The following is a 24,666-nucleotide window of genomic DNA, read 5'->3' on the forward strand; positions in this document are numbered from 1 at the left end:
GCCCCCCAAATCCTGGTCCTAGGACTGCATGGACCCCCCAACCCCAAACCTGGGGCCCTGTGACCCCCCCCAACCCCAATCCTGGGCCCACATTGCCCCCCAGATCCCAACCCTGGGGCCGTGTGACCCCCCAAACCCCAATCCTGGGCCCACATGAGCCCCCAGACCTGGGGCCGTGTGACCCCCCAAACCCAAATCCTGGACCCACATTGCCCCCCAAATCCCAACCCTGGAGCTGTGGGGCTCCCCCAAACCCCAACCCTGGAGCCCCATGGTCCCTCAAACCCCAAACTGGGGGCAGTGTGACACCCCAAACCCCAATCCTGGGCCCACATGGTCCCCCAAACCCCAAAATGGGGGCAGTGTGACCCCCCCAAACCCCAATCCTGGGCCCACATTGCCCCCCAAATCCCAACCCTGGAGCCCCATGGTCCCCCCTAAACCCCAATCCTGGGCCCACATGGTCCCCCAAACCCCAAACTGGGGGCAGTGTGACCCCCCCAAACCCCAATCCTGGGCCCACATGGTCCCCCAAACCCCAAACTGGGGGCAGTGTGACCCCCCAGACCCCAACCCTGGAGCCCCACGGTCCCCCCCAAACCCCAATCCTGGGCCCACATTGCCCCCCAAACCCCAAACTGGGGGCAGTGTGACCCCCCCAAACCCCAGTCCTGGGCCCACATGAACCCCCAAACCTGGGGCAGTGTCACCCCCCCCAACCCCAATCCTCCCCAACCCCAAGGCCACATGTCCCAGCCCAGTCCTTGGGGTTGCAGGGCCCCCCCAAACCCCAACCCCGGGGTCGTGTGTCCCCCCAAAACCCCAATCCCAGGCCCACATGTCCCCCCAAAACCCCAGGCCCAGGCCCACATGTCCCCCCAACCCCCAGTCCTGGGGTCACCTGACCGCCCAAACCCCAACCCTGGGGTCACCCGACCCCCCAAACCCCAACCCTGGGGCCACATGGACCCCCAAACCCCAACCTTGGGGTCACCCGACCCCCCAAACCCCAACCCTGGGGCCACTTGACCCCCCCAAACCCCAACCCTGGGGCCACGTGGACCCCCAAAACCCAACCCTGGGGTCGTGTGTCCCCCCAAAACCCCAATCCCAGGCCCACATGTCCCCCCAAACCCCAACCCTGGGGCCACGTGGACCCCCAAACCTCAACCTCGGGGCCATGTGGACCCCCAAACCTCAACCTCGGGGCCACTTGACCCCCCCAAACCCCAGTTCTGGGGTCACCCGACCCCCCAGACCCCAGTCTTGGGGTCACCTGACCCCCCAAACCCCAACCCTGGGGCCATGTGGACCCCCAAACCCCAATCCTGGGGTCACCCGACCCCCCAAACCCCAATCCTGGAGTCACCTGACCCCCCAAACCCCAGTCCTGGGGTCACCTGACCCCCCAAACCCCAATCCTGGGGTCACCCGACCCCCCAAACCCCAATCTTGGGGCCACTTGACCCCCCCAAACCCCAGTCCTGGGGCCACGTGGACCCCCAAACCCCAACCCCGGGGTCGTGTGTCCCCCCAAAACCCCAATCCCAGGCCCACATGTCCCCCCAAACCCCAACCCTGGGGCCACGTGGACCCCCAAACCTCAACCTCGGGGCCACTTGACCCCCCCAAACCCCAATCCTGGGGTCACCCGACCCCCCAAACCCCAACCCTGGGGCCACGTGGACCCCCAAACCTCAACCTCGGGGCCACTTGACCCCCCCAAACCCCAATCCTGGGGTCACCCGACCCCCCAAACCCCAGTCCTGGGGTCACCCAACCCCCCAAACCCCAGTCCTGGAGTCACCTGACCCCCCAAACCCCAACACCAGGGCCACGTGTCCCCCCCAAACCCAACCCGGGGAGACCCGTCCCCCCCAAACTCCCGTCCTGGGGCCACTTTGTCCCCCTAAAACCCCACCCGGGGGCCACATGGACCCCCAAACCTCAGCCCCAGGGCCACGTGGCCCCCCCAACACCCCCTGACCCCCCCATCCCCTCCCAGGGTCCCTGGTACGGCCGCACAATGGCCCTTTGTCCGAGTGTCCGGAACGTTCCGGCCACGTGGCCGGGGCTGGACAGGGATGTCCGGAGTGTCCGGGGGTGGGGGGGCCTGGAGCCCCAGCCCCTGATCCAGCACTGGGAGAACTGGTGGCACTGGGAGCACTGGGCACAACTGGCACACTGGGAGAACTGGTGGCACTGGGACCACCGGGCACAACTGGCACACTGGGAGCACTGGTGGCACTGGGAGCACTGGTGGCACTGAAAGCACTGGTGGCACAGGGAGCACTGGGCACACTGGGAGCACTGGTGGCACTGGGAGCACTGGTGGCACAGGGAGCACTGGGCACACTGGGAGCACTGGTGGCACTGGGAGCACTGGGCACACTGGGAGCACTGGGAGCACTGGGCACACTGGGAGCACTGGTGGCACTGGGAGCACTGGGCACACTGGGAGCACTGGTGGCACTGGGAGGACTGGGCACACTGGGAGCACTGGTGGCACTGGGAGCACTGGTTACCCTGGAAGCACTGGGCACACTGGGAGCACTGGGCACACTGGGAGCACTGGTTACCCTGGAAGCACTGGTGGCACAGGGAGAACTGGGCACACTGGGAGCACTGGTGGCACTGGAAGCACTGGTGGCACTGGGAGCACTGGGCACAACTGGCACACTGGGAGCACTGGTGGCACTGGGAGCACTGGTGGCACTGGGAGCACTGGGCACAACTGGCACACTGGGAGCACTGGTGGCACTGGGAGCACTGGTGGCACTGGTATCGCTGGTGCCACTGGTGCCCCAGGGCGGCACTGGGAGCACTTTTCCCAGTACTGGTGTCACTGGTCCCACTGCTGTCACTGGTCCCTCACTGGTGTCATTGGTTCCTTATTGATGTTACTGGTGTCACTGGTGTCACTGGTCCCACTGGTGTCACTGGTCCCTCACTGGTGTCACTGGTTCCTTATTGATGTTACTGATGTCACTGGTCCCTCACTGGTGTCACTGGTCCCTCACTGGTGTCACTGGTTCCTTATTGATGTTACTGATGTCACTGGTCCCTCACTGGTCCCTCACTGGTGTCACTGGTCTCTCACTGCTGTTACTGGTTCCTCATTGATGTTACTGGTGTCACTGGTGTCGTTGATTCCTCATTGATGGTACTGGTCTCTCACTGGTGTCACTGGTGTCACTGGTGTCACTGGTGTCACTGGTCTCTCACTGCTGTCACTGGTGTCACTGCTGTAACTGATGTCACTGGTCCCTTACTGATGTCACTGGTGTCACTGGTCCCACTGGTGTCACTGGTCTCTCACTGCTGTCACTGGTGTCACTGCTGTAACTGATGTCACTGGTCCCTCACTGATGTCACTGGTGTCACCGGTCTCTCACTGGTGTCACTGGTATCACTGGTCCCTCACTGGTGTCACTGCTCTCTTACTGGTCCCTCACTGGTGTCACTGGTCTCTCACTGGTGTCACTGGTGTCACTGATGTCACTGGTGTCACTGGTGTCACTGGTGTCACTGGTCTCTCACTGGTGTCACTGGTTCCTCATTGATGGTACTGGTCTCTCATTGGTGTCACTGGTGTCACTGGTCCCTCACTGGTCCCTCACTGGTGTCACTGGTGTCACTGGTCTCTTACTGGTGTCACTGGTTCCTCATTGCTGCTACTGGTCTCTCACTGGTGTCACTGGTCTGTTACTGGTCCCTCACTGGTGTCACTGGTGTCACTGGTCTCTCACTGGTGTCACTGGTTCCTCATTGCTGCTACTGGTCTCTCACTGGTGTCACTGGTATCACCGGTCTCTCACTGGTGTCACTGGTATCACTGGTCCCTCGCTGGTGTCACTGCTCTCTTACTGGTCCCTCACTGGTGTCACTGGTCCCTCACTGGTCCCTCACTGGTGTCACTGGTCTATTACTGGTCTCTCACTGGTCCCTCACTGCTGTCACTGATCCCTCACTGGTGTCACTGGTCCCTCACTGGTCTCTCACTGGTGTCACTGGTCCCTCACTGGTCCCTCACTGGTGTCACTGGTCCCTCACTGATCCCTCACTGGTGTCACTGGTCCCTCACTGGTCACTCACAGGTGTCACGGATCCCTCACTGCTGTCACTGGTCCCTCACTGGTGTCACTGGTCCCTCACTGATGTCACTGGTCCCTCACTGGTGTCACTGGTCCCTCCCTGCTCCCTCCCTGCTCCCTCACTGGTCCCACTGGTTTCTCACTGCTTTCTAACTGGTCTCACTGCTCCCTCACTGCTCCCTCACTGGTCCCACTGGTCTCTCCCTGGTCCCTCACTACTGTCACTGGTCCCTCGCTGATGTCACTGGTCTCTCCCTAGTCCCTCACTGGTCCCTCCCTGCTCCTCACTGCTGTCACTGGTCCCTCCCTGGTCCCTCACTGCTGTCACTGGTCCCTCACTGGTGTCACTGGTCTCTCCCTGCTCTCTCACTGGTCCCACTGGTTTCTCACTGGTCCCACTGGTTTCTCACTGGTGTCACTGCTGTCACTGGTGTCACTGGTGTCATTGGTCCCTCCCTGGTGTCACAGGTGTCACTGGTCTCTCCCTGCTCCCTCACTGGTCCCACTGGTTTCTCACTGGTGTCACTGGTGTCACTGGTCCCTCCCTGCTCCCTCACTGGTCCCACTGGTTTCTCACTGGTGTCACTGGTGTCACTGGTGTCACTGGTCCGTCACTGGTCCCTCCCTGCTCCCTCACTGGTCCCACTGGTCCCACTGGTCCCACTGGTCCCTTCCCGCTCCCTCACTGGTCCCACTGGTCCCACTGGTCCCTCCCCGCTCCCTCACTGGTCCCACTGGTCCCACTGGTGTCACTGGTCCCTCCCGCTCCCTCACTGGTCTCACTGGTGTCACTGGTGTCACTGGTGTCACTGGTGTCACTGGTCCACTGGTCCCTCCCCGCTCCCTCACTGGTGTCACTGGTGTCACTGGTCTCACTGGTCCCACTGGTCCCACTGGTCCCTCCCCGCTCCCCCCGCTCCCGTCCCGGCTTTAGGACCCCGCGCGGTCGCTCCCCGCGCATGCGCAGTGCGGCCGGCAGGGGGCGCTCCGGCCCCTCTGGCGGTGTCGGTGCCCCCCCGCCCCCGGCGGGCACAGCGCCCCCTGGCGGCCCGGCGGCCCCGCGGCACAGGCGCCGCCGCCATCTTGTCGCCCCCAGCCGAGGGGTGGAGGCCGCGCCCCGCCCGAGCCCCGGCCCGGCCGGTACCGCCCGGGGACACGGGGGGACACCGCGGCACGGGGGGGGCTCCGGGGGGCCAACCGGGGGGGCACCGGCCGGGGGGAGCGTGTGGGGAGAGCGGGCAGCGCGGGGGAGGGGCGGGGGGAAGGGGGGTGTGAATGGGGGGGGTGAGTATGGGGGGTGGGAATGTTGGAGTGGGGGGGGGGGGGGTGGAAGTGCCGGGGGGAGTGAGGGGTGAGGGGTGAGGGGTGTGCACAGGTGAGGGGTGGGAGGGGTGAGGATGAGGGTGAGGGCGTGCACAGGTGAGGGTGGGCGTGGGTGTGCAGGTGAGAGTGGGTGTGCAGGTGAGGGTGGGTGGTGGTGTGAGGATGAGGGTGAAGGGGTGAGGGTGAAGGTGTGAGGGTGTGCACAGGTGAGGGAGTGCACAGGTGAGGGTGTGTGTGGGGGTGTGAGGATGAGGATGAAGGGGTGAGAGTGGGGTGTGCAGGTGAGGGGTGCGAGGGGTGAGGATCAGGGTGAGAGGGTGCACAGGTGAGGGTGGGTGTGGGGGTGTGAGGATGAGGATGAAGGGTGAGGGTGCAAGAGTGGGGGTGTGCACAGGTGAGGAGTGTGAGGGGTGAGGATGAAGGTGAGGGAGTGCACAGGTGAGGGTGGGGTGTGTGGGTGTGCAGGTGTGAGTGGGATGTGGGTGGTGAGGATGAGATGAAGCTGTGAGGGGGTGTGACAGTGAGGAGTGCACAGGGTGAGGATGAGGGTGAGAGGGTGCACAGGTGAGGATGAGGGTGAGAGGGTGCACAGGTGAGGATGAGGGTGAGAGGTGTGCAGGTGAGGGTGGTGTGGGGTGTGAGTGAGGGTGAGGGTGAGGTGAAGGGTGCGGTGAGGGGTGAAGGTGTGGAGTGGTGCACAGGTGAGGGAGTGCACAGGTGAGGGGGTGGGTGTGAGGATGAGGATGAAGGGGGGTGCGGTGAGAGAGTGGGGGGTGTGCACAGGTGAGGGGTGCGAGGGGTGAGGATGAGGATGAAGGGGTGAGGGTGAAGTCGTGAGAGTGGGGGTGTGCACAGGTGAGGGGTGCGAGGGGTGGTGAGGGTGAAGGGGTGAGGGTGTGCAGGTGTGAGGGTGAGGGGTGAGGTGTGAGTGTGTGAGGGATGAGGGTGAACGTGTGAGGATGAGGCTGAGGTGTGAGGGGGGTGCCCAGGTGAGGGAGTGTGTGAGGGATGAGGATGAAGGTGTGCAGGTGAGTGCAGGGTGAGGGGTGAGGGTGAGGATAAAGGTGTGAGGATGGGTGTGAGTGCAGGTGAGGAAGTGATGGGTGTGAGTGCAGGGTGAGGATGGTGATTGGGTGTGAGTGCAGGTGAGGAGGTGATGGGTGTGAGTGCAGGGTGAGGAAGGTGATGGGTGTGAGTGCAGGGTGAGGAAGGTGATGGGTGTGAGTGCAGGGTGAGGAAGGTGATGGGTGTGAGTGCAGGGTGAGGAAGGTGATGGGTGTGAGTGCAGGGTGAGGAAGGTGATGGGTGTGAGTGCAGGGTGAGGAAGGTGATGGGTGTGAGTGCAGGGTGAGGAAGGTGATGGTGTGAGTGCAGGGTGAGGAAGGTGATGGGTGTGAGTGCAGGGTGAGGAAGGATGGTGTGAGTGCAGGGTGAGGAGTGATGGGTGTGAGTGCAGGGTGAGGAAGGTGATGGGTGTGAGTGCAGGTGAGGAAGGTGATGGGTGTGAGTGCAGGGTGAGGAAGGTGATGGGTGTGAGTGCAGGGTGAGGAAGGTGATGGGTGTGAGTGCAGGGTGAGGAAGGTGATGGGTGTGAGTGCAGGGTGAGGAAGGTGATGGTGTGAGTGCAGGGTGAGGAGGTGATGGGTGTGAGTGCAGGGTGAGGATGGTGATGGGTGTGAGGGTGAGGATGAAGGTGAGGATGGTGTGAGTGATGGTGATTGGGTGTGAGTGCAGGGTGAGGAAGGTGATGGGTGTGAGTGCAGGGTGAGGAAGGTGATGGGTGTGAGTGCAGGGTGAGGATGAGATGGTGATGGGTGTGAGTGGCTGAGGAAGGTGATGGGTGTGAGTGCAGGGTGAGGATGAGGATGGGTGTGAGTGCAGGGAGGATGAAGGTGTGAGGATGGGTGAGTGCAGGGTGAGGAAGGTGATGGGTGTGAGTGCAGGGTGAGGAAGGTGATGGGTGTGAGTGCAGGGTGAGGATGAGGATGGGTGTGAGTGCCGGGTGAGGATGGTGATGGGTGTGAGTGCAGGGTGAGGAAGGTGATGGGTGTGAGTGCAGGGTGAGGAAGGTGATGGGTGTGAGTGCAGGGTGAGGATGAGGAAGGTGATGGGTGTGAGTGCAGGGTGAGGAAGGTGATGGGTGTGAGTGGGTGCCCATGGGGTGAGTGTGAAACAACAGGAGTGTGGGGCAGGGGGTGCCCATGGGGTGAGATGTGACTCAGGGGTTGCCCATGGGGTGAGATGTGGGGCAGGGGGTGCCCATGGGGTGCCCTGTGGGGCAGGGGGTGCCCATGGGGTGAGGTGTGACTCAGGGGGTGCCCATGGGTGAGGTGTGACTCGGGGTGCCCATGGGTGCCCTGTGGGGCAGAGGGTGTCCATGGGGTGAGGTGTGATGCAGTGGATGACCATGGGGTGAGATGTGACTCAGGGGGTGCCCGTGGGGTGAGGTGTGACTCAGGGGGTGCCCATGGGGTGAGATGTGACTCAGGGGGTGCCCATGGGTGAGATGTGACTCAGGGGATGCCCATGGGGTGAGATGTGACTCAGGGGGTGCCCATGGGGTGAGGTGTGACTCAGGGGATGCCCATGGGGTGAGGTGTGACTCAGGGGATGCCCATGGGGTGAGATGTGACTCAGGGGGTGCCCATGGGGGTGCCCTGTGGGGCAGGGGGTGCCCGTGGGGTGAGGTGTGACTCAGGGGGTGCCCATGGGTGCCCTGTGGGGCAGGGGGTGCCCATGGGGTGAGATGTGACTCAGGGGGTGCCCATGGATGAGGTGTGACTCAGGGGGTGCCCATGGGTGCCTTGTGGGGCAGGGGGTGCCCATGGGGTGAGGTGTGACTTAGGGGGTGCCCATGGGGTGAGGTGTGACTCAGGGGGTGCCCATGGGGTGAGGTGTGGGGCAAGGGGGTGCCCATGGGGTGAGGTGTGACTCAGGGGGTGCCCATGGGTGCCCTGTGGGGCAGGGGGTACCCATGGGGTGAGGTGTGACTCAGGGGGTGCCCATGGGGTGAGATGTGACTCAGGGGGTGCCCATGGGGTGAGATGTGACTCAGGGGGTGCCCATGGGGTGAGATGTGACTCAGGGGTGCCCATGGAGTGAGATGTGACTCAGGGGGTGCCCATGGGGTGAGATGTGGGGCAGAGGGTGCCCATGGGGTGCCCTGTGGGGCAGGGGATGCCCATGGGGTGCCCTGTGGGGCAGAGGGTGCCCCTGGGCCTGCGGGTCGTGGCTTTTCCCCCGTTCCTTGGCAATCTCCGCGTTTATTCGGACCCGCCCGAAGCCCTCCGGAGTTTGGGATTGGGGGCAATCCCTGGGGAATGGGGCAGCCGTCCCGGCTCCGTGTCCTCCCCGTCCCCAGCGCCGGATAAAAGTGTCCCAAAGGTGTTAAAAATGCTGGAATTCGGTCAAAACCGCGGCGGGAGAGGCCGGAGCGAGGAGCCGGCGGGGTTGGGAAGGGTTTGGGATGGCAGGAGAGGGTTCGGAGCGGGTGGGGTTGGGAAGGGTTTGGGATCGCAGGAGAGGGTTTGGAGCCGGGAAGGGTTTGGGATCGCAGGAGAGGGTTTGGAGCCGGGAAGGGTTTGGGATCGCAGGAGAGGGTTTGGAGCCGGCGGGTTTGGAAGGGTTTGGGATCTCAGGAGAGGGTTTGGAGCCGGGAAGGGTTGGGAAGGGTTTGGGATCGCAGGAGAGGGTTTGGAGCCGGGAAGGGTTTGGGATCGCAGGAGAGGGTTTGGAGCCGGGAAGGGTTTGGGATCGCAGGAGAGGGTTTGGAGCCGGCGGGGTTGGGAAGGGTTTGGGATCTCAGGAGAGGGTTTGGAGCCGGGAAGGGTTGGGAAGGGTTTGGGATCGCAGGAGAGGTTCGGAGCCGGCGGGGTTGGGAAGGGTTTGGGATCGCAGGAGAGGGTTTGGAGCCGGGAAGGGTTTGGGATCTCAGGAAAGGGTTCGGAGCCGGCGGGGTTGGGAAGGGTTTGGGATCGCAGGAGAGGGTTCGGAGCCGGCGGGGTTGGGAAGGGTTTGGGATCTCAGGAGAGGGTTTGGAGCCGGAGATCGGGGTCGGGAGGTGGGAAGAGGGAGGGAGGGAGGCCCCGCTGAGCTCCTGCCCTCGGAATCCTCGGAGCTGCCCTTCCCGGGTGGGACGGATCCGGGAGCGGCGGCGGGAATGTGGAGCTGGGGAGGTGTCGGGATCGTGTCCCGGGAGCGGCGGAGCCGGCGGAGGGGCTGGAAGTGGGATGGGATGGGATGGGATGGGATGGGATGAGGGGAAACGGCCTCAGGCTGTGCCGGGGCGGGTTCAGGTGGGATGTCGGGAAAACTCCTCCTGGAATGGGCTGCCCAGCCCTGGCATGGGGGGAGGGGGGAGTCGCCATTCCCAGAGGGATAAATCCCTTGGGGCCGTGGGTGGACCCGGTGTCTCCGAGGGCTTTCCAACCTCGCTAATTCCATGATTTCCACCCGCCCGAGGCTGGATGTGCCCTGTCCCGCCCTGGCTCCCGGCAGCCGCTCCTTTGGAAGCCTCTCTGCTTCCCGTCGGGATTGTCGGGCACCGGGAGGCTCCCGGTTTTTCCCCGAACCCCAAAGGTGGAACAGCACCTTTGGGAGCGGGTTGGGAAAAGGCGGGATTTGGAGAGGGGCTGCCCTGCAGGGAGCGATCTCCGGGAGCATTCCCTGATCTCCGGGAGCATTCCCTGATCTCCGGGAGCATTCCCTGATCTCTGGAAGCATTCCCTGAGCTCCAGGAGCATTCCCTGATCTCTGGGAGCATTCCCTGATCTCCGGAGCATTCCCTGATCTCCAGGAGCATTCCCTGATCTCCGGGAGCATTCCCTGATCTTTGGAAGCATTCCCTGATCTCTGGAAGCATTCCCCGAGCTCCAGGAGCATTCCCTGAGCTCCGGGAGCATTCCCTGATCTCCGGGAGCATTCCCTGAGCTCCGGGAGCATTCCCTGATCTCCAGGAGCATTCCCTGATCTCCGGGAGCATTCCCTGAGCTCCAGAGCATTCCCTGATCTCCGGGAGCATTCCCTGATCTCTGGGAGCATTCCCTGATCTCCGGAGCATTCCCTGATCTCTGGGAGCATTCCCTGAGCTCCAGGAGCATTCCCTGATCTCCGGGAGCATTCCCTGATCTTTGGAAGCATTCCCTGATCTTTGGAAGCATTCCCTGATCTCCGGGAGCATTCCCTGATCTCGGGAGCATTCCCTGATCTCCGGGAGCATTCCCTGATCTCCAGGAGCATTCCCTGAGCTCCCTGAGCTCCAGGAGCATTCCCTGATCTCCAGGAGCATTCCCTGAGCTCCAGAGCATTCCCTGAGCTCCAGAGCATTCCCTCATCTCCGGGAGCATTCCCTGATCTCCAGGAGCATTCCCTGAGCTCCAGGAGCATTCCCTGATCTCTGGGAGCATTCCCTGAGCTCCAGGAGCATTCCCTGATCTCCGGGAGCATTCCCTGAGCTCCAGAGCATTCCCTGATCTCTGGGAGCATTCCCTGATCTCCAGGAACATTCCCTGAGCTCCAGGAGCATTCCCTGATCTCCGGGAGCATTCCCTGATCTTTGGGAGCATTCCCTGATCTTTGGGAGCATTCCCTGAGCTCCAGGAACACTCCCTGATCTCCGGGAGCATTCCCTGATCTCCGGGAGCATTCCCTGATCTCTGGGAGCATTCCCTGAGCTCCAGGAGCATTCCCTCGGGATCCGGGAGCATTCCCTGATCTCTGGGAACATTCCCTGACCTCCAGAGCATTCCCTGATCTCCGGGAGCATTCCCTGATCTCTGGGAGCATTCCCTGAGCTCCAGGAGCATTCCCTGAGCTCCGGGAACATTCCCCTGATCTCTGGAGCATTCCCTGATCTCCAGGAGCATTCCCTGATCTCCGGGAGCATCCCTATGATCTCTGGGAGCATTCCCTGAGCTCCAGAGCATTCCCTGATCTCCAGGAGCATTCCCTGATCTCTGGGAGCATTCCCTGATCTCCGGGAGCATTCCCTGACCTCCGGGAGCATTCCCTGAGCTCCAGGAGCATTCCCTCGGGATCCGGGCAGGGGGTGGGGTGGCGGGATGGGAGCAGCCGGAGTTTCCCAACCGGGAGAGAGGTCGGAGCTCGTTCCCGAGGCCTTTCCCAACTCCTGGACTGTGCCCCAGCTGGAGCGGAGCCCGAGATTCCCTGGAGTGGTTTGGGGGGGGTGGCACAGTCACCCCTCCCCCCCCCGGGATCCCTGGGAGCGCGGGGGGGAAGGGCCGGAGCGGGAACGGGCTCCGGGATAATCCCGGCAGAGAGGGAATTCCAGGCGGTGCCTCCCGGTGCCGCTCCCGCCGGGTGGGATTCCCGAGGGACGTGGGGGGATTTTGGGGACTCCCTGATGCTCGTGGGTCCCTCCCAGCCCGGGATATTCCACGATTCCCTGGGATTCTGTGGGATTATCTCCATAGGCTTCCCTGGTTCCACCCCTGGATAACTCCCCACATCCCGTTTCTCCGGAGCTCCCCCATTTCTCCCGGCAGGATCCCCCCGGGATCCCAATTCCCTGGGGATTCAGGGATGGCACCGGTTCATCCCGGTTATTTCCCGCCCCTTTGGAACCCTCGGGCTCCAAATGAAGCTCCAGTTCCATTAAAACCAATTCTTAGGGATTCAACATCCCGAAATTCCATCTCATTCCCCAATCCCAGCTCCCCTTTCCGGAGCTGGGGGCTCCGTGATCCCGGTGGATCCCTTGGGCTCCTCGGGCTCCCGTGAAGCTCCAATTCCATTAAAAACCAATTTTTAGGGATTCAATATCCCGAAATTCCATCTCATTCCCGAATCCCAGCTCCCGTTTCCTCGTTATTTTAGCTCAACGTCCCTCCCCGGATCACATCCCGCGGCTCCGGGGTGGGAAAAACCGGGAGCCAGAGGGAAAACTGGGAATGCTGAGCTGGTTGGGATGTCCAGGCTGGCTGGAGGGAAAACTGGGAATGCTGAGCCGGCTGGGATGTCCAGGCTGGCTGGAGGGAAAACTGGGAATGCTGAGCTGGTTGGGATGTCCAGGCTGGCTGGAGGGAAAACTGGGAATGCCGAGCTGGTTGGGATGTCCAGGCTGGCTGGAGGGAAAACTGGGAATGCTGAGCTGGTTGGGATGTCCAGGCTGGCTGGAGGGAAAACTGGGAATGCTGAGCTGGTTGGGATGTCCAGGCTGGCTGGAGGGAAAACTGGGAATGCTGAGCTGGTTGGGATGTCCAGGCTGGCTGGAGGGAAAACTGGGAATGCTGAGCTGGTTGGGATGTCCAGGCTGGCTGGAGCAGGGAGCTGCCACATCCATTGGAGCTTTTTTTGAGGGAAAACCCTTGGAAAGGAGCAGGGAATGTGCTTTATTCCCGAGCTTTCCGGGTTGGAAATGTCCCCGACCCCCGGAGTGCCGGGAACAGCTCCCGCCTCCGGATCCGTGTCCGGGGGGGGCTCGGATGGATGGATGGGAATCATCCCGGGGAAGGTTTGGGATGGTTTGGGATGGCTGGGATGGTTTGGGATGGTTTGGGATGGTTTGGGATCCCTGGGATGGTTTGGGATGGTTTGGGATGGTTTGGGATGGTTTGGGATGGTTTGGGATGGTTTGGGATGGGTTGGGATGGTTTGGGATGGTTTGGGATGGTTTGGGATCACTGGGATGGTTTGGGATGGTTTGGGATGGTTTGGGATGGTTTGGGATGGTTTGGGATGGTTTGGGATGGTTTGGGATCACTGGGATGGTTTGGGATGGTTTGGGATGGTTTGGGATGGTTTGGGATCACTGGGATGGTTTGGGATGGTTTGGGATGGTTTGGGATGGTTTGGGGGGATCCCTGGGATGGTTTGGGATGGTTTGGGATCACTGGGATGGTTTGGGATGGTTTGGGATGGTTTGGGATGGTTTGGGATGGTTTGGGATCACTGGGATGGTTTGGGATCCCATCTCTCACCCCTCTGTGTCTGTTTTTAGGGAGCCATGGCCGGGATGGTTTGGGATCCCTGGGATCACTGGGATGGTTTGGGATCACTGGGATGGTTTGGGATCACTGGGATGGTTTGGGATGGTTTGGGATCCCTGGGATCACTGGGATGGTTTGGATGGTTTGGGATCCCAGCTCTCACCCCTCTGTGTCTGTTTTCAGGGAGCCATGGCTGGGATGGTTTGGGATCCCTGGGATCACTGGGATGGTTTGGGATCCCAGCTCTCATCCCTCTGTCTGTTTTTAGGGAGCCATAGCTGGGATGGTTTGGGATCCCTGGGATCCCTGGGATGGTTTGGGATGGATTGGGATCACTGGGATGGTTTGGGATCCCGTCTCTCATCCCTCTGTCTGTTTTTAGGGAGCCATGGCCGGGATGGTTTGGGATGGTTTGGGATGGTTTGGGATGGTTTAGGATGGTTTGGGATGGTTTGGGATCACTGGGCTGGTTTGGGATCCCAGCTCTCATCCCTCTGTCTGTTTTTAGGGAGCCATGGCCGGGATGGTTTGGGATCCCTGGGATCACTGGGATGGTTTGGGATCCCTGGGATCACTGGGATGGTTCAGGATCCCATCTCTCACCCCTCTGTGTCTGTTTTTAGGGAGCCATGGCCGGGATGGTTTGGGATCCCTGGGATCACTGGGATGGTTTGGGATGGTTTGGGATCCTTGGGATGGTTCAGGATCCCAGCTCTCATCCCTCTGTCTGTTTTTAGGGAGCCATGGCCGGGATGGTTTGGGATCCCTGGGATCACTGGGATGGTTTGGGATCCCTGGGATCACTGGGATGGTTTGGGATGGTTTGGGATCCCGTCTCTCATCCCTCTGTCTGTTTTTAGGGAGCCATGGCCGGGATGGTTTGGGATGGTTTGGGATGGTTTGGGATCCCAGCTCTCATCCCTCTGTCTGTTTTTAGGGAGCCATGGCCGGGCCCGTCCCCAGCCGGGCCAGGGTCTACGCGGACGTGAACACCCAGAGACCCCGGGAATATTGGGATTACGAGTCACACGTCGTGGAATGGGGGTACGGACGGGGGTGGGAATGCACAGGGACACGGACACGGGTGGGGACACGGACAGGGACAGGGACAGGGACAGGGACAGGGATAGGGATGGGGACAGGGATAGGGATGGGGACACGGACAGGGACAGGGATGGGGACACGGACAGGGACAGGGACAGGGACAGGGACGGGGATAGGGATGGGGATGGGGACACGGACACGGGTGGGGATGGGGACACGGACAGGGACAGGGATGGGGACGGGGACATGGACAGGGATAGGGATGGGGACACAAAGAGGGACATGGACAGGGACACAGACACAGACAGGGACATGGACAGGGATAGGGATGGGGATGGGGACATGGACACAGACAGGGACATGGACAGGGATGGGGACACGGATAGGGACAGGGACAGGGATAGGGACATGGACATGGACACAGACAGGGACATGGACATGGACACAGACAGGGACAGGGACACGGACAGGGACAGGGACAGGGACACGGTCAGGGACAGGGATGGGGACATGGAGAGGGACATGGACATGGACACGGACACGGACACGGACATGGACACGGACATGGACACAGACACGGACAGGGACAGGGACAGAGACACGGACAGGGACAGGGACACGGACACGGAGACAGACACGGACAGAGACACGGACATGAACAGGGGCAGGGACAGGGGCAGGGACAGGGACATGGACACGGACCCGGACACAGACACAGACACGGACAGGGACAGGGACATGGACATGGACAGGGATGGGGACACGGAGAGGGACAGGGATGGGGACATGGACATGGACACAGACAGGGACACGGACAGGGACACAGAGAGAGACACGGACACGGAGACAGACACGGACATGGACAGGGACAGGGACACTGACAGGGACACGGACACGGACATGGACACAGACAGGGACAGGGACAGGGACATGGACACAGAGACAGACACGGACAGGGACAGGGACACAGACAGGGACCGGGACAGGGACAGGGACACGGACAGGGACACGGACAGGGACAGGGACAGGGACACGGACACAGAGACAGACACGGACAGGGACAGGGACACAGACAGGGACCGGGACAGGGACAGGGACACGGACAGGGACACAGACAGGGACCGGGACAGGGACATGGACACGGACATGGACACGGACATGGACACAGACACAGACACGGACACGGACACGGACATGGACACAGACACTGACAGGGACACGGACACGGACATGGACACAGACACGGACAGGGACAGGGACATGAACACTGAGAGGGACAGGGACAGGGACAGGGACAGGGACAGGGACACGGACCCGGAGCCACCGCCGCCCCCGGGCTGGTGTGGCTGGATCTGGCTGGATGTGGCTGGATCTGGCTGGATGTGGCTGGATCTGGCTGGATCTGGCTGGATCTGGCTGGATCTGGCTGGATCTGGCTGGATCTGGGAGCACTGGGCCCGGGGGTGCTCGGGGGGCTTTTCCAGCCCAAACCTGCCCAACCGCCTCCTCCCCCGAGCTGCTACCGTGTTGTCTCTGCTAATGAGCAATTAATTAGTGAAGCCAGGCTTTCCAGGCTTTCCAGCCTCTCCTTCCCTTCCCGACCCCGGGCTGGCTCCATATGGAATCCCCGGGGCCGTGGTGGGATAACGGGATAATTACCCCTGTTCCTGCTGTTCCCTCGCTCCCCTCGGATGACTCGGGATCCAGACAGGGAGGGTTCCTGGCAGGGAGAGCTGCTTTGGTCCTTTCTGGGAATATTCCCTCGGAATATTTGTTTTTAGAGATCCTTGGGATCCCTTTAGACCCCTCGGGATCAAGGAGGGGGAATTCCCAGGGGAATCTGCTCGTTGGGAATTCCGTCCTCTCCTGGTTTTGGGGTGTGGGATGAGCTCAGGAGGAGAGGGAAGGGGGGAGAGGGATCGGGAGCAGGACACCGGGAGCCCGGAGATTCCCGGATTCGGGATTTTGGGATCCAAAACCCGGCGCCAGGAATTGGGATTTGGGGATTTCCCGGGAGGGGCCATTCCCACCTGGAAACCCGGAGCCAGGAATTGGGATTTGGGGATTTCCTGAGCCAGGAATTGGGATTTGGGGATTTCCCGGGAGGGGCTGTCCCTGAGCTCTCCATGAGGGTCCAGTGGCCATTCCCACCTGGAAACCCGGAGCCAGGAATTGGGATTTGGGGATTTCCTGAGCCAGGAATTGGGATTTGGGGATTTCCTGGGAAGGGTTGTCCTTGAGCATTCCATGAGGATCCAGTGGCCATTCCCACCTGGAAACCCGGGATTTGGGATTTGGGGATTTCCTGGAAGTGCCATGGCCTGGGAGGGGATGTCCCTGAGCATTCCATGAGGGTCCAGTGGCCATTCCCACCTGGAAACCCGGAGCCAGGAATTGGGATTTGGGGATTTCCTGGGAAGGGGCTGTCTCTGAGCATTCCATGAGGGTCCGGTGGCCATTCCCACCTGGAAACCCGGGATTTGGGATTTGGGGATTTCCTGGAAGTGCCATGGCCTGGGAAGGGGCCGTCCCTGAGCTCTCCATGAGGGTCCGGTGGCCATTCCCACCTGGAAACCCGGAGCCAGGAATTGGGATTTGGGGATTTCCCAGGAGGGGCCATCCCTGAGCATTCCATGAGGGTCCAGTGGCCATTCCCACCTGGAAACCCAGAGCCAGGAATTGGGATTTGGGGATTTCCTGGGATGGGCCATCCCTGAGCATTCCATGAGGGTCCAGTGGCCATTCCCACCTGGAAACCCGGAGCCAGGAATTGGGATTTGGGGAATTAGGAATTGGGATTTGGAGATTTCCCGGCAGGGGCCATTCCCACCTGGAAACCCGGAGCCAGGAATTGGGATTTGGGGATTTCCCAGGAGGGGCCATCCCTGAGCATTCCATGAGGGTCCGGTGGCCATTCCCACCTGGAAACCTGGAACCAGGAATTGGGATTTGGGGATTTCCTGGAAGTGCCATGGCCTGGGAGAGGCTGTCCCTGAGCATTCCATGAGGGTCCAGTGGCCATTCCCACCTGGAAACCCGGAACCAGGAATTGGGATTTGGGGATTTCTTGAGCCAGGAATTGGGATTTGGGGATTTCCTGAGCCAGGAATTGGGATTTGGAGATTTCCTGAGCCAGGAATTGGGATTTGGGGATTTCCTGGGAAGGGTTGTCCTTGAGCATTCCATGAGGATCCAGTGGCCATTCCCACCTGGAAACCTGGGATTTGGGGATTTCCTGGAAGTGCCATGGCCTGGGAAGGGGCCGTCCCTGAGCATTCCATGAGGGTCCGGTGGCCATTCCCACCTGGAAACCCGGAGCCAGCCCCGCCCCGGGTGTCGTGCGGGTGTTTTGGGATCCCGAAATCCCGGCGTTCCCGGCAGGAATCAGGATGACTACCAGCTGGTGCGGAAGCTGGGCCGGGGCAAGTACAGCGAGGTCTTCGAGGCCATCAACATCACCAACAACGAGAAGGTCGTCGTCAAGATCCTCAAGGTACGGCCCGGGAAAACCGGGAATGCTGGGAATGCCGGCCCGGGAAAACCCGGAATGCTGGCCTGGGAAAACCTGGAATGGTGGCCTGGGTAAACTTGGAATGGTGGCCTGGGAAAACCCGGAATGCTGGCCTGGGAAAACCTGGAATGTGGGTGTGGGAAACCTGGAATGCTGACCTGGGAAACCTGGAATGCTGACCTGGGAAAACCTGGAATGCGGGGGTGGGAAAACTGGGAATGCTGGCCTGGGAAAACCCGGAATGCCGGCATGGGAAACCTGGAATGCGGGGGTGGGAAAACCTGGAATGCTGGCTTGGGAAACCTGGAATGCGGGGGTGGGAAAACCTGGAATGCTGGCCTGGGAAAACCTGGAATGCTGGCCTGGGAAAACCCGGAATGCCGGCATGGGAAAACCTGGAATGCTGGCCTGGGAAACCCGGAATGCTGGCCCAGGAAAACCCGGAATGCTGGCCCAGGAAAACCTGGAATGCTGGCATGGGAAAAAACCTGGGATGCTGGCCTGGGAAAACCTGGGATGCTGGCCTGGATGCTGTTTGTTGGGAACGACCTTCCCTGGGCCCGTTCTGGGTCACAATCCCAGTGGATCCAATCCCTGTGCCACGGACACGCAGCCGGGCCCGGATCCGCCGCATCCCACTTTTCCGAGTCGACATTCCAAGGGTTGGGTCGACATTCCAAGGGTTGTGGCTCCTGGTGACACTCGTGTGTGCCCGGGAAGTCCGAGCCCATTGGTTGGGATCCAGTGGGATGGACGGGCCTGGAGAACCCACGGAATCCTCATGGATTCCCTCTGTGGATCCCACACCCGTGTTCCTGTGGCGTTCCTGGCCGGAGCCATTCCCGGCCGGAGCCATTCCCGGCCGGAGCCATTCCCAGACGGATCCATTCCCAGCTGGATCCATTCCCAGCCAGAGCCATTCCCGGCCGGAGCCGTTCCCGGCCGGAGCCATTCCCAGCCGGATCCGTTCCCAGCCAGAGCCATTCCCGGCCGGAGCCATTCCTGACCGGAACCATTCCCAGCCAGAGCCATTCCCAGCCAGAGCCATTCCCAACCAGAGCCATTCCCAGCCGGATCCATTCCCAAACGGAGCCGTTCCTGGCTGGATCCATTCCCGGCTGAGCCATTCCCAGCCAGAGCCATTCCCAACCAGAGCCATTCCCAGCCGGATCCATTCCTGACTGAATCCATTCCCAGCTGGATCCATTCCCAGCCGGAACCATTCCTGGTTGGATCCATTCCCAGCCAGAGCCATTCCCGGCTGGAGCCATTCCCAGCCAGAGCCATTCCCAGCCGGATCCATTCCTGACTGAATCCATTCCCAGCTGGATCCATTCCCAGCCAGAGCCATTCCCGACTGGATCCATTCCCGGAGCCATTCCCGGTCAGAACCATTCCCAGCCAGAGCCATTCCCGGCCGGAGCCATTCCCAGCTGGAACCGTTCCCGATTGGATCCATTCCCGTCGGATCCGTTCCCGTCGGATCCGTTCCCGGCCGCTGACCCTCTCCCTGTCCCGTTCCCAGCCGGTGAAGAAGAAGAAGATCAAGCGGGAGATCAAAATCCTGGAGAATCTCCGGGGGGGGCCCCAACATCATCGGCCTCCTGGACATCGTCAAGGATCCCGTGGTGAGGAACCCGCGGGAATCCCTGGGAAGAGTCGGGAACCCTCGGGAACCCTCGGGAATCCTTGGGAATCCTTGGGAAGAGTCAGGAATCCTTGGGAACCCTCGGGAATCCTTGGGAATAATCGGGAATAATCGGGAATCCTCGGGAACCCTTGGGAATCCTTGGGAATAATTGGGAATCTTTGGGAATCCTCGGGAATCCCTGGGAATCCTCAGGAACCCTCGGGAACCCTCGGGAATCCTCGGGAATCCTCGGGAACCCTCGGGAACCCTCGGGAATACTTGGGAATACGCGGGAATCTTTGGGAACCCTCAGGAATCCTTAGGAATCCTTGGGAATAGTCGGGAATACTCGGGAATACTCGGGAATCCTTGGGAATACTCGGGAATCCTTGGGAATAGTCAGGAATCCTCGGGAACCCTCAGGAACCCTTGGGAACCCTCAGGAACCCTCATGAATCTTTGGGAACCCTCGGGAATCTTCGGGAACCCTTGGGAATACTCAGGAATCTTTGGGAATCCTCGGGAACCCTTGGGAACCCTCGGGAACCCTCGGGAATCTTTGGGAACCCTCGGGAATCCTCGGGAATCCTTGGGAATCCTCGGGAACCCTTGGGAATAGTCGGGAATACTCGGGAATCTTTGGGAACCCTCGGGAATCTTTGGGAACCCTCGGGAATCCTTGGGAATAGTCGGGAATACTCGGGAACCCTCGGGAATCCTCGGGAATCTTCGGGAACCCTCGGGAACCCTTGGGAACCCTCGGGAATCTTTGGGAATAGTCGGGAATACTCAGGAACCCTCGGGAACCCTCGGGAACCCTCGGGAACCCTCGGGAATCCTTGGGAATAATCGGGAATCCTTGGGAATACTCAGGAACCCTCGGGAATCTTTGGGAATACTCGGGAATCTTTGGGAAGCCTCGGGAACCCTCGGGAATCCTCGGGAACCCTCGGGAATCTTTGGGAACCCTCGGGAATCCTTGGGAACCCTCGGGAATCCTCCCTAGAAAAACCCTATGAAAATAACCCTACAGGAACAACCCCTCAAAACAAACCCTACAGACACAAACCCTACAAAACCAAACCCTACAAAACCAAACCCTACAAAAACAAACCCTTCAAAACAAACCCTACAGAAACAACCCTACAAACTCAACCCCTACAAACCCAACCCTACAAACCCAAACCCTACAGAAATAACCCTACAAAAACAAACCCTACAAAACCAAACCCTACAGAAACAAACCCTACAAAACCAAACCCTACCAGAAACAACCCTTCAAAACAAACCCTACAAAAACAAACCCTACAAAAACAAACCCTACAAAAACAAACCCTACAGAAACAACCCTACAAACCCAAACCCTACGAACCCAACCCTACAGAAACAAACCCTCCAACCCCAAAACCCACAGAAACCCTCCAACCCCAGTCCCACAACCCCAAACCCTCCAACCCCAAACCCTACAGAAACAAACCCTACAACCACAAACCCTACAGAAACAACCCTACAGAAACCCTACAACCCCAAACCCTACAGAACAAACCCTCCAACCCCAAACCCTACAGAAACCCTCCAACCCCAAACCCACAAACCCAAACCCTACAGAAACCCTCCAACCCCAAACCCTACAGAAACCCTCCAACCCCAAACCCTACAACCCCAACCCCTCCAACCCCAAACCCTACAAAAACAAACCCTCCAAACCCAAACCCTACAGAAACCCTCCAACCCCAAAACCACAACCCCAACCCCTACAACCCCAAACCCTACAGAAACCTTACAACCCCAAACCCTACAACCCAAAACATCCAGCCCCAAACCCACAAAGCCAACCCCTCCAACCCCAAACCCTACAGAAACAAACCCTACAAACCCAACCCCTACAGAAACCCTACAAACCCAAACCCTACAGAAACAAACCCTCCAACCCCAAACCCTCCAACCCCAAACCCTACAACCCCAAACCCTACAGAAACAAACCCTACAACCCCAAACCCTACAGAAACCCTCCAACCCCAAACCCTACAACCCCAAACCCTACAGAAACAAACCCTACAACCCCAAACCCTACAGAAACCCTCCAACCCCAAACCCTACAGAAACAAACCCTACAACCCCAACCCCTACAGAAACAAACCCTACAGAAACCCTCCAACCCCAAACCCTCCAACCCCAAACCCTCCAACCCCAAACCCTACAGAAACCCTCCAACCCCAAACCCTCCAACCCCAAACCCTACAGAAACCCTACAACCCCCATCCCTGACTCTGTCCCCGCAGTCCCGCACGCCCGCCCTGGTGTTCGAGCACGTCAACAACACCGACTTCAAGGTGAGTCCCTTTGGGGTCTGTAGGGTCAGGGACAGCCCCCCCTTTGATCCCTCAGCACCCTTTGGGGTCTGTAGGGTCAGTGCCAGCCCCCCCTTTGATCCCTCAGCACCCTTTGGGGTCTGTAGGGTCAGTGCCAGCCCCCCCTGTGCTCTGGGACCCTTTGGGGTCTGTAGGGTCAGTGCCAGCCCCCCCTTTGATCCCTCAGCACCCTTTGGGGTCTGTAGGGTCAGTGCCAGCCCCCCCCTGTGCTCCAGGGACCCTTTGGGGTCTGTAGGGTCAGTGCCAGCCCCTCCCTGATCCCGGGACCCTTTGGGGTCTGTAGGGTCAGTGCCAGCCCCCCCCTGTGCTCTGGGACCCTTTGGGGTCTGTAGGGTCAGTGCCAGCCCCCCCCTCTGCCCCCGGGACCCTTTGGGGTCTGTAGGGTCAGTGCCAGCCCCCCCCTGAGCCCCCGGGACCCTTTGGGGTCTGTAGGGTCAGTGCCAGCCCCCCCTGAGCCCCCGGCACCCTTTGGGGTCTGTAGGGTCAGTGCCAGCCCCCCCTCTGATCCCGGGACCCTTTGGGGTCTGTAGGGTCAGTGCCAGCCCCCCCTGATCCCCGGGACCCTTTGGGGTCTGTAGGGTCAGTGCCACCCCCCCCTCTGATCCCCAGGACCCTTTGGGGTCTGTAGGGTCAGTGCCAGCCCCCCCTGTGCTCTGGGACCCTTTGGGGTCTGTAGGGTCAGTGCCAGCCCCCCCTGAGCCCCCAGGACCCTTTGGGGTCTGTAGGGTCAGTGCCAGCCCCCCCCTCTGATCCCGGGACCCTTTGGGGTCTGTAGGGTCAGTGCCAGCCCCCCCTGTGCTCTGGGACCCTTTGGGGTCTGTAGGGTCAGTGCCAGCCCCCCCCTGATCCCAGGACCCTTTGGGGTCTGTAGGGTCAGTGCCAGCCCCCCCCTCTGATCCCTGGGACCCTTTGGGGTCTGCAGGGTCAGTGCCAGCCCCCCCTGAGCCCCCAGGACCCTTTGGGGTCTGTAGGGTCAGTGCCAGCCCCCCCTGTGCTCTGGGACCCTTTGGGGTCTGTAGGGTCAGTACCCAGCCCCCCCTCTGATCCCTGCACCCTTTGGGGTCTGTAGGGTCAGTGCCAGCCCCCCCCTCTGATCCCCAGGACCCTTTGGGGTCTGTAGGGTCAGTGCCAGCCCCCCCCCGATCCCCGGGACCCTTTGGGGTCTGTAGGGTCAGTGCCAGCCCCCCCCTGAGCCCCGGGACCCTTTGGGGGTCTGTAGGGTCAGTGCCAGCCCCCCCTCTGATCCTGGGACCCTTTGGGGTCTGTAGGGTCAGTGCCAGCCCCCCCTGATCCCTGGGACCCTTTGGGGTCTGTAGGGTCAGTGCCAGCCCCCCCCTGATCCCGGGACCCTTTGGGGTCTGTAGGGTCAGTGCCAGCCCCCCCCTCTGCTCTGGGACCCTTTGGGGTCTGTAGGGTCAGTGCCAGCCCCCCCTCTGCTCATGGGACCCTTTGGGGTCTGTAGGGTCAGTGCCAGCCCCCCCTGAGCCCCCAGGACCCTTTGGGGTCTGTAGGGTCAGTGCCAGCCCCCCCCTGAGCCCCAGGACCCTTTGGGGTCTGTAGGGTCAGTGCCAGCCCCCCCTCTGCTCTGGGACCCTTTGGGGTCTGTAGGGTCAGTGCCAGCCCCCCCCCTGATCCCCGGGACCCTTTGGGGTCTGTAGGGTCAGTGCCAGCCACCCCTGAGCCCCGGGACCCTTTGGGGTCTGTAGGGTCAGTGCCAGCCCCCCCTCTGCCCCCGGGACCCTTTGGGGTCTGTAGGGTCAGTGCCAGCCCCCCCTGAGCCCCGGGACCCTTTGGGGTCTGTAGGGTCAGTGCCAGCCCCCCCTGAGCCCCCAGGACCCTTTGGGGTCTGTAGGGTCAGTGCCAGCCCCCCCCCGTGCTCTGGGACCCTTTGGGGTCTGTAGGGTCAGTGCCAGCCCCCCCTGATCCCTGGGACCCTTTGGGGTCTGTAGGGTCAGTGCCAGCCCCCCCTGAGCCCCCAGCACCCTTTGGGGTCTGTAGGGTCAGTGCCAGCCCCCCCTCTGAGCCCCCAGGACCCTTTGGGGTCTGTAGGGTCAGTGCCAGCCCCCCCTGTGCTCTGGGACCCTTTGGGGTCTGTAGGGTCAGTGCCAGCCCCCCCTCTGATCCCGGGACCCTTTGGGGTCTGTAGGGTCAGTGCCAACCCCCCCTGATCCCTGGGACCCTTTGGGGTCTGTAGGGTCAGTGCCAGCCCCCCCTCTGCCCCCGGGACCCTTTGGGGTCTGTAGGGTCAGTGCCAGCCCCCCCTGAGCCCCGGGACCCTTTGGGGTCTGTAGGGTCAGTGCCAGCCCCCCCTGATCCCAGGACCCTTTGGGGTCTGTAGGGTCAGTGCCAGCCCCCCCCTGAGCCCCCAGGACCCTTTGGGGTCTGTAGGGTCAGTGCCAGCCCCCCCCGTGCTCTGGGACCCTTTGGGGTCTGTAGGGTCAGTGCCAGCCCCCCCCGTGCTCTGGGACCCTTTGGGGTCTGTAGGGTCAGTGCCAGCCCCCCCCCTGATCCCTGCACCCTTTGGGGTCTGTAGGGTCAGTGCCAACCCCCCCTGTGCTCTGGGACCCTTTGGGGTCTGTAGGGTCAGTGCCAGCCCCCTCTGATCCCCGGGACCCTTTGGGGTCTGTAGGGTCAGTGCCAGCCCCCACTCTGAGCCCCCAGGACCCTTTGGGGTCTGTAGGGTCAGTGCCAGCCCCCCTCTGAGTCCCCAGGACCCTTTGGGGTCTGTAGGGTCAGTGCCCGCCCA

General features: G+C 61.3%; 1 protein-coding gene across 1 annotated transcript; it reads left to right on the forward strand.

Moving 5' to 3' along the window:
- Positions 1-5,127: 5,127 nt before the first annotated feature.
- LOC135408037 (casein kinase II subunit alpha-like) lies at positions 5,128-21,881 on the forward strand (the record flags this gene model as incomplete). Its single annotated transcript, XM_064643407.1, is given in 6 exon segments — positions 5,128-5,234; positions 14,301-14,407; positions 17,789-17,900; positions 19,444-19,497; positions 19,499-19,546; positions 21,831-21,881. Coding segments are annotated over 5 exon segments (366 nt in total), but the record flags the coding sequence as incomplete, so codon positions are not given.
- Positions 21,882-24,666: the final 2,785 nt, after the last annotated feature.

This window comes from Pseudopipra pipra, unplaced genomic scaffold, assembly GCF_036250125.1.
Source record: "Pseudopipra pipra isolate bDixPip1 unplaced genomic scaffold, bDixPip1.hap1 HAP1_SCAFFOLD_135, whole genome shotgun sequence".
Taxonomy (NCBI): Eukaryota; Metazoa; Chordata; class Aves; order Passeriformes; family Pipridae; genus Pseudopipra; species Pseudopipra pipra.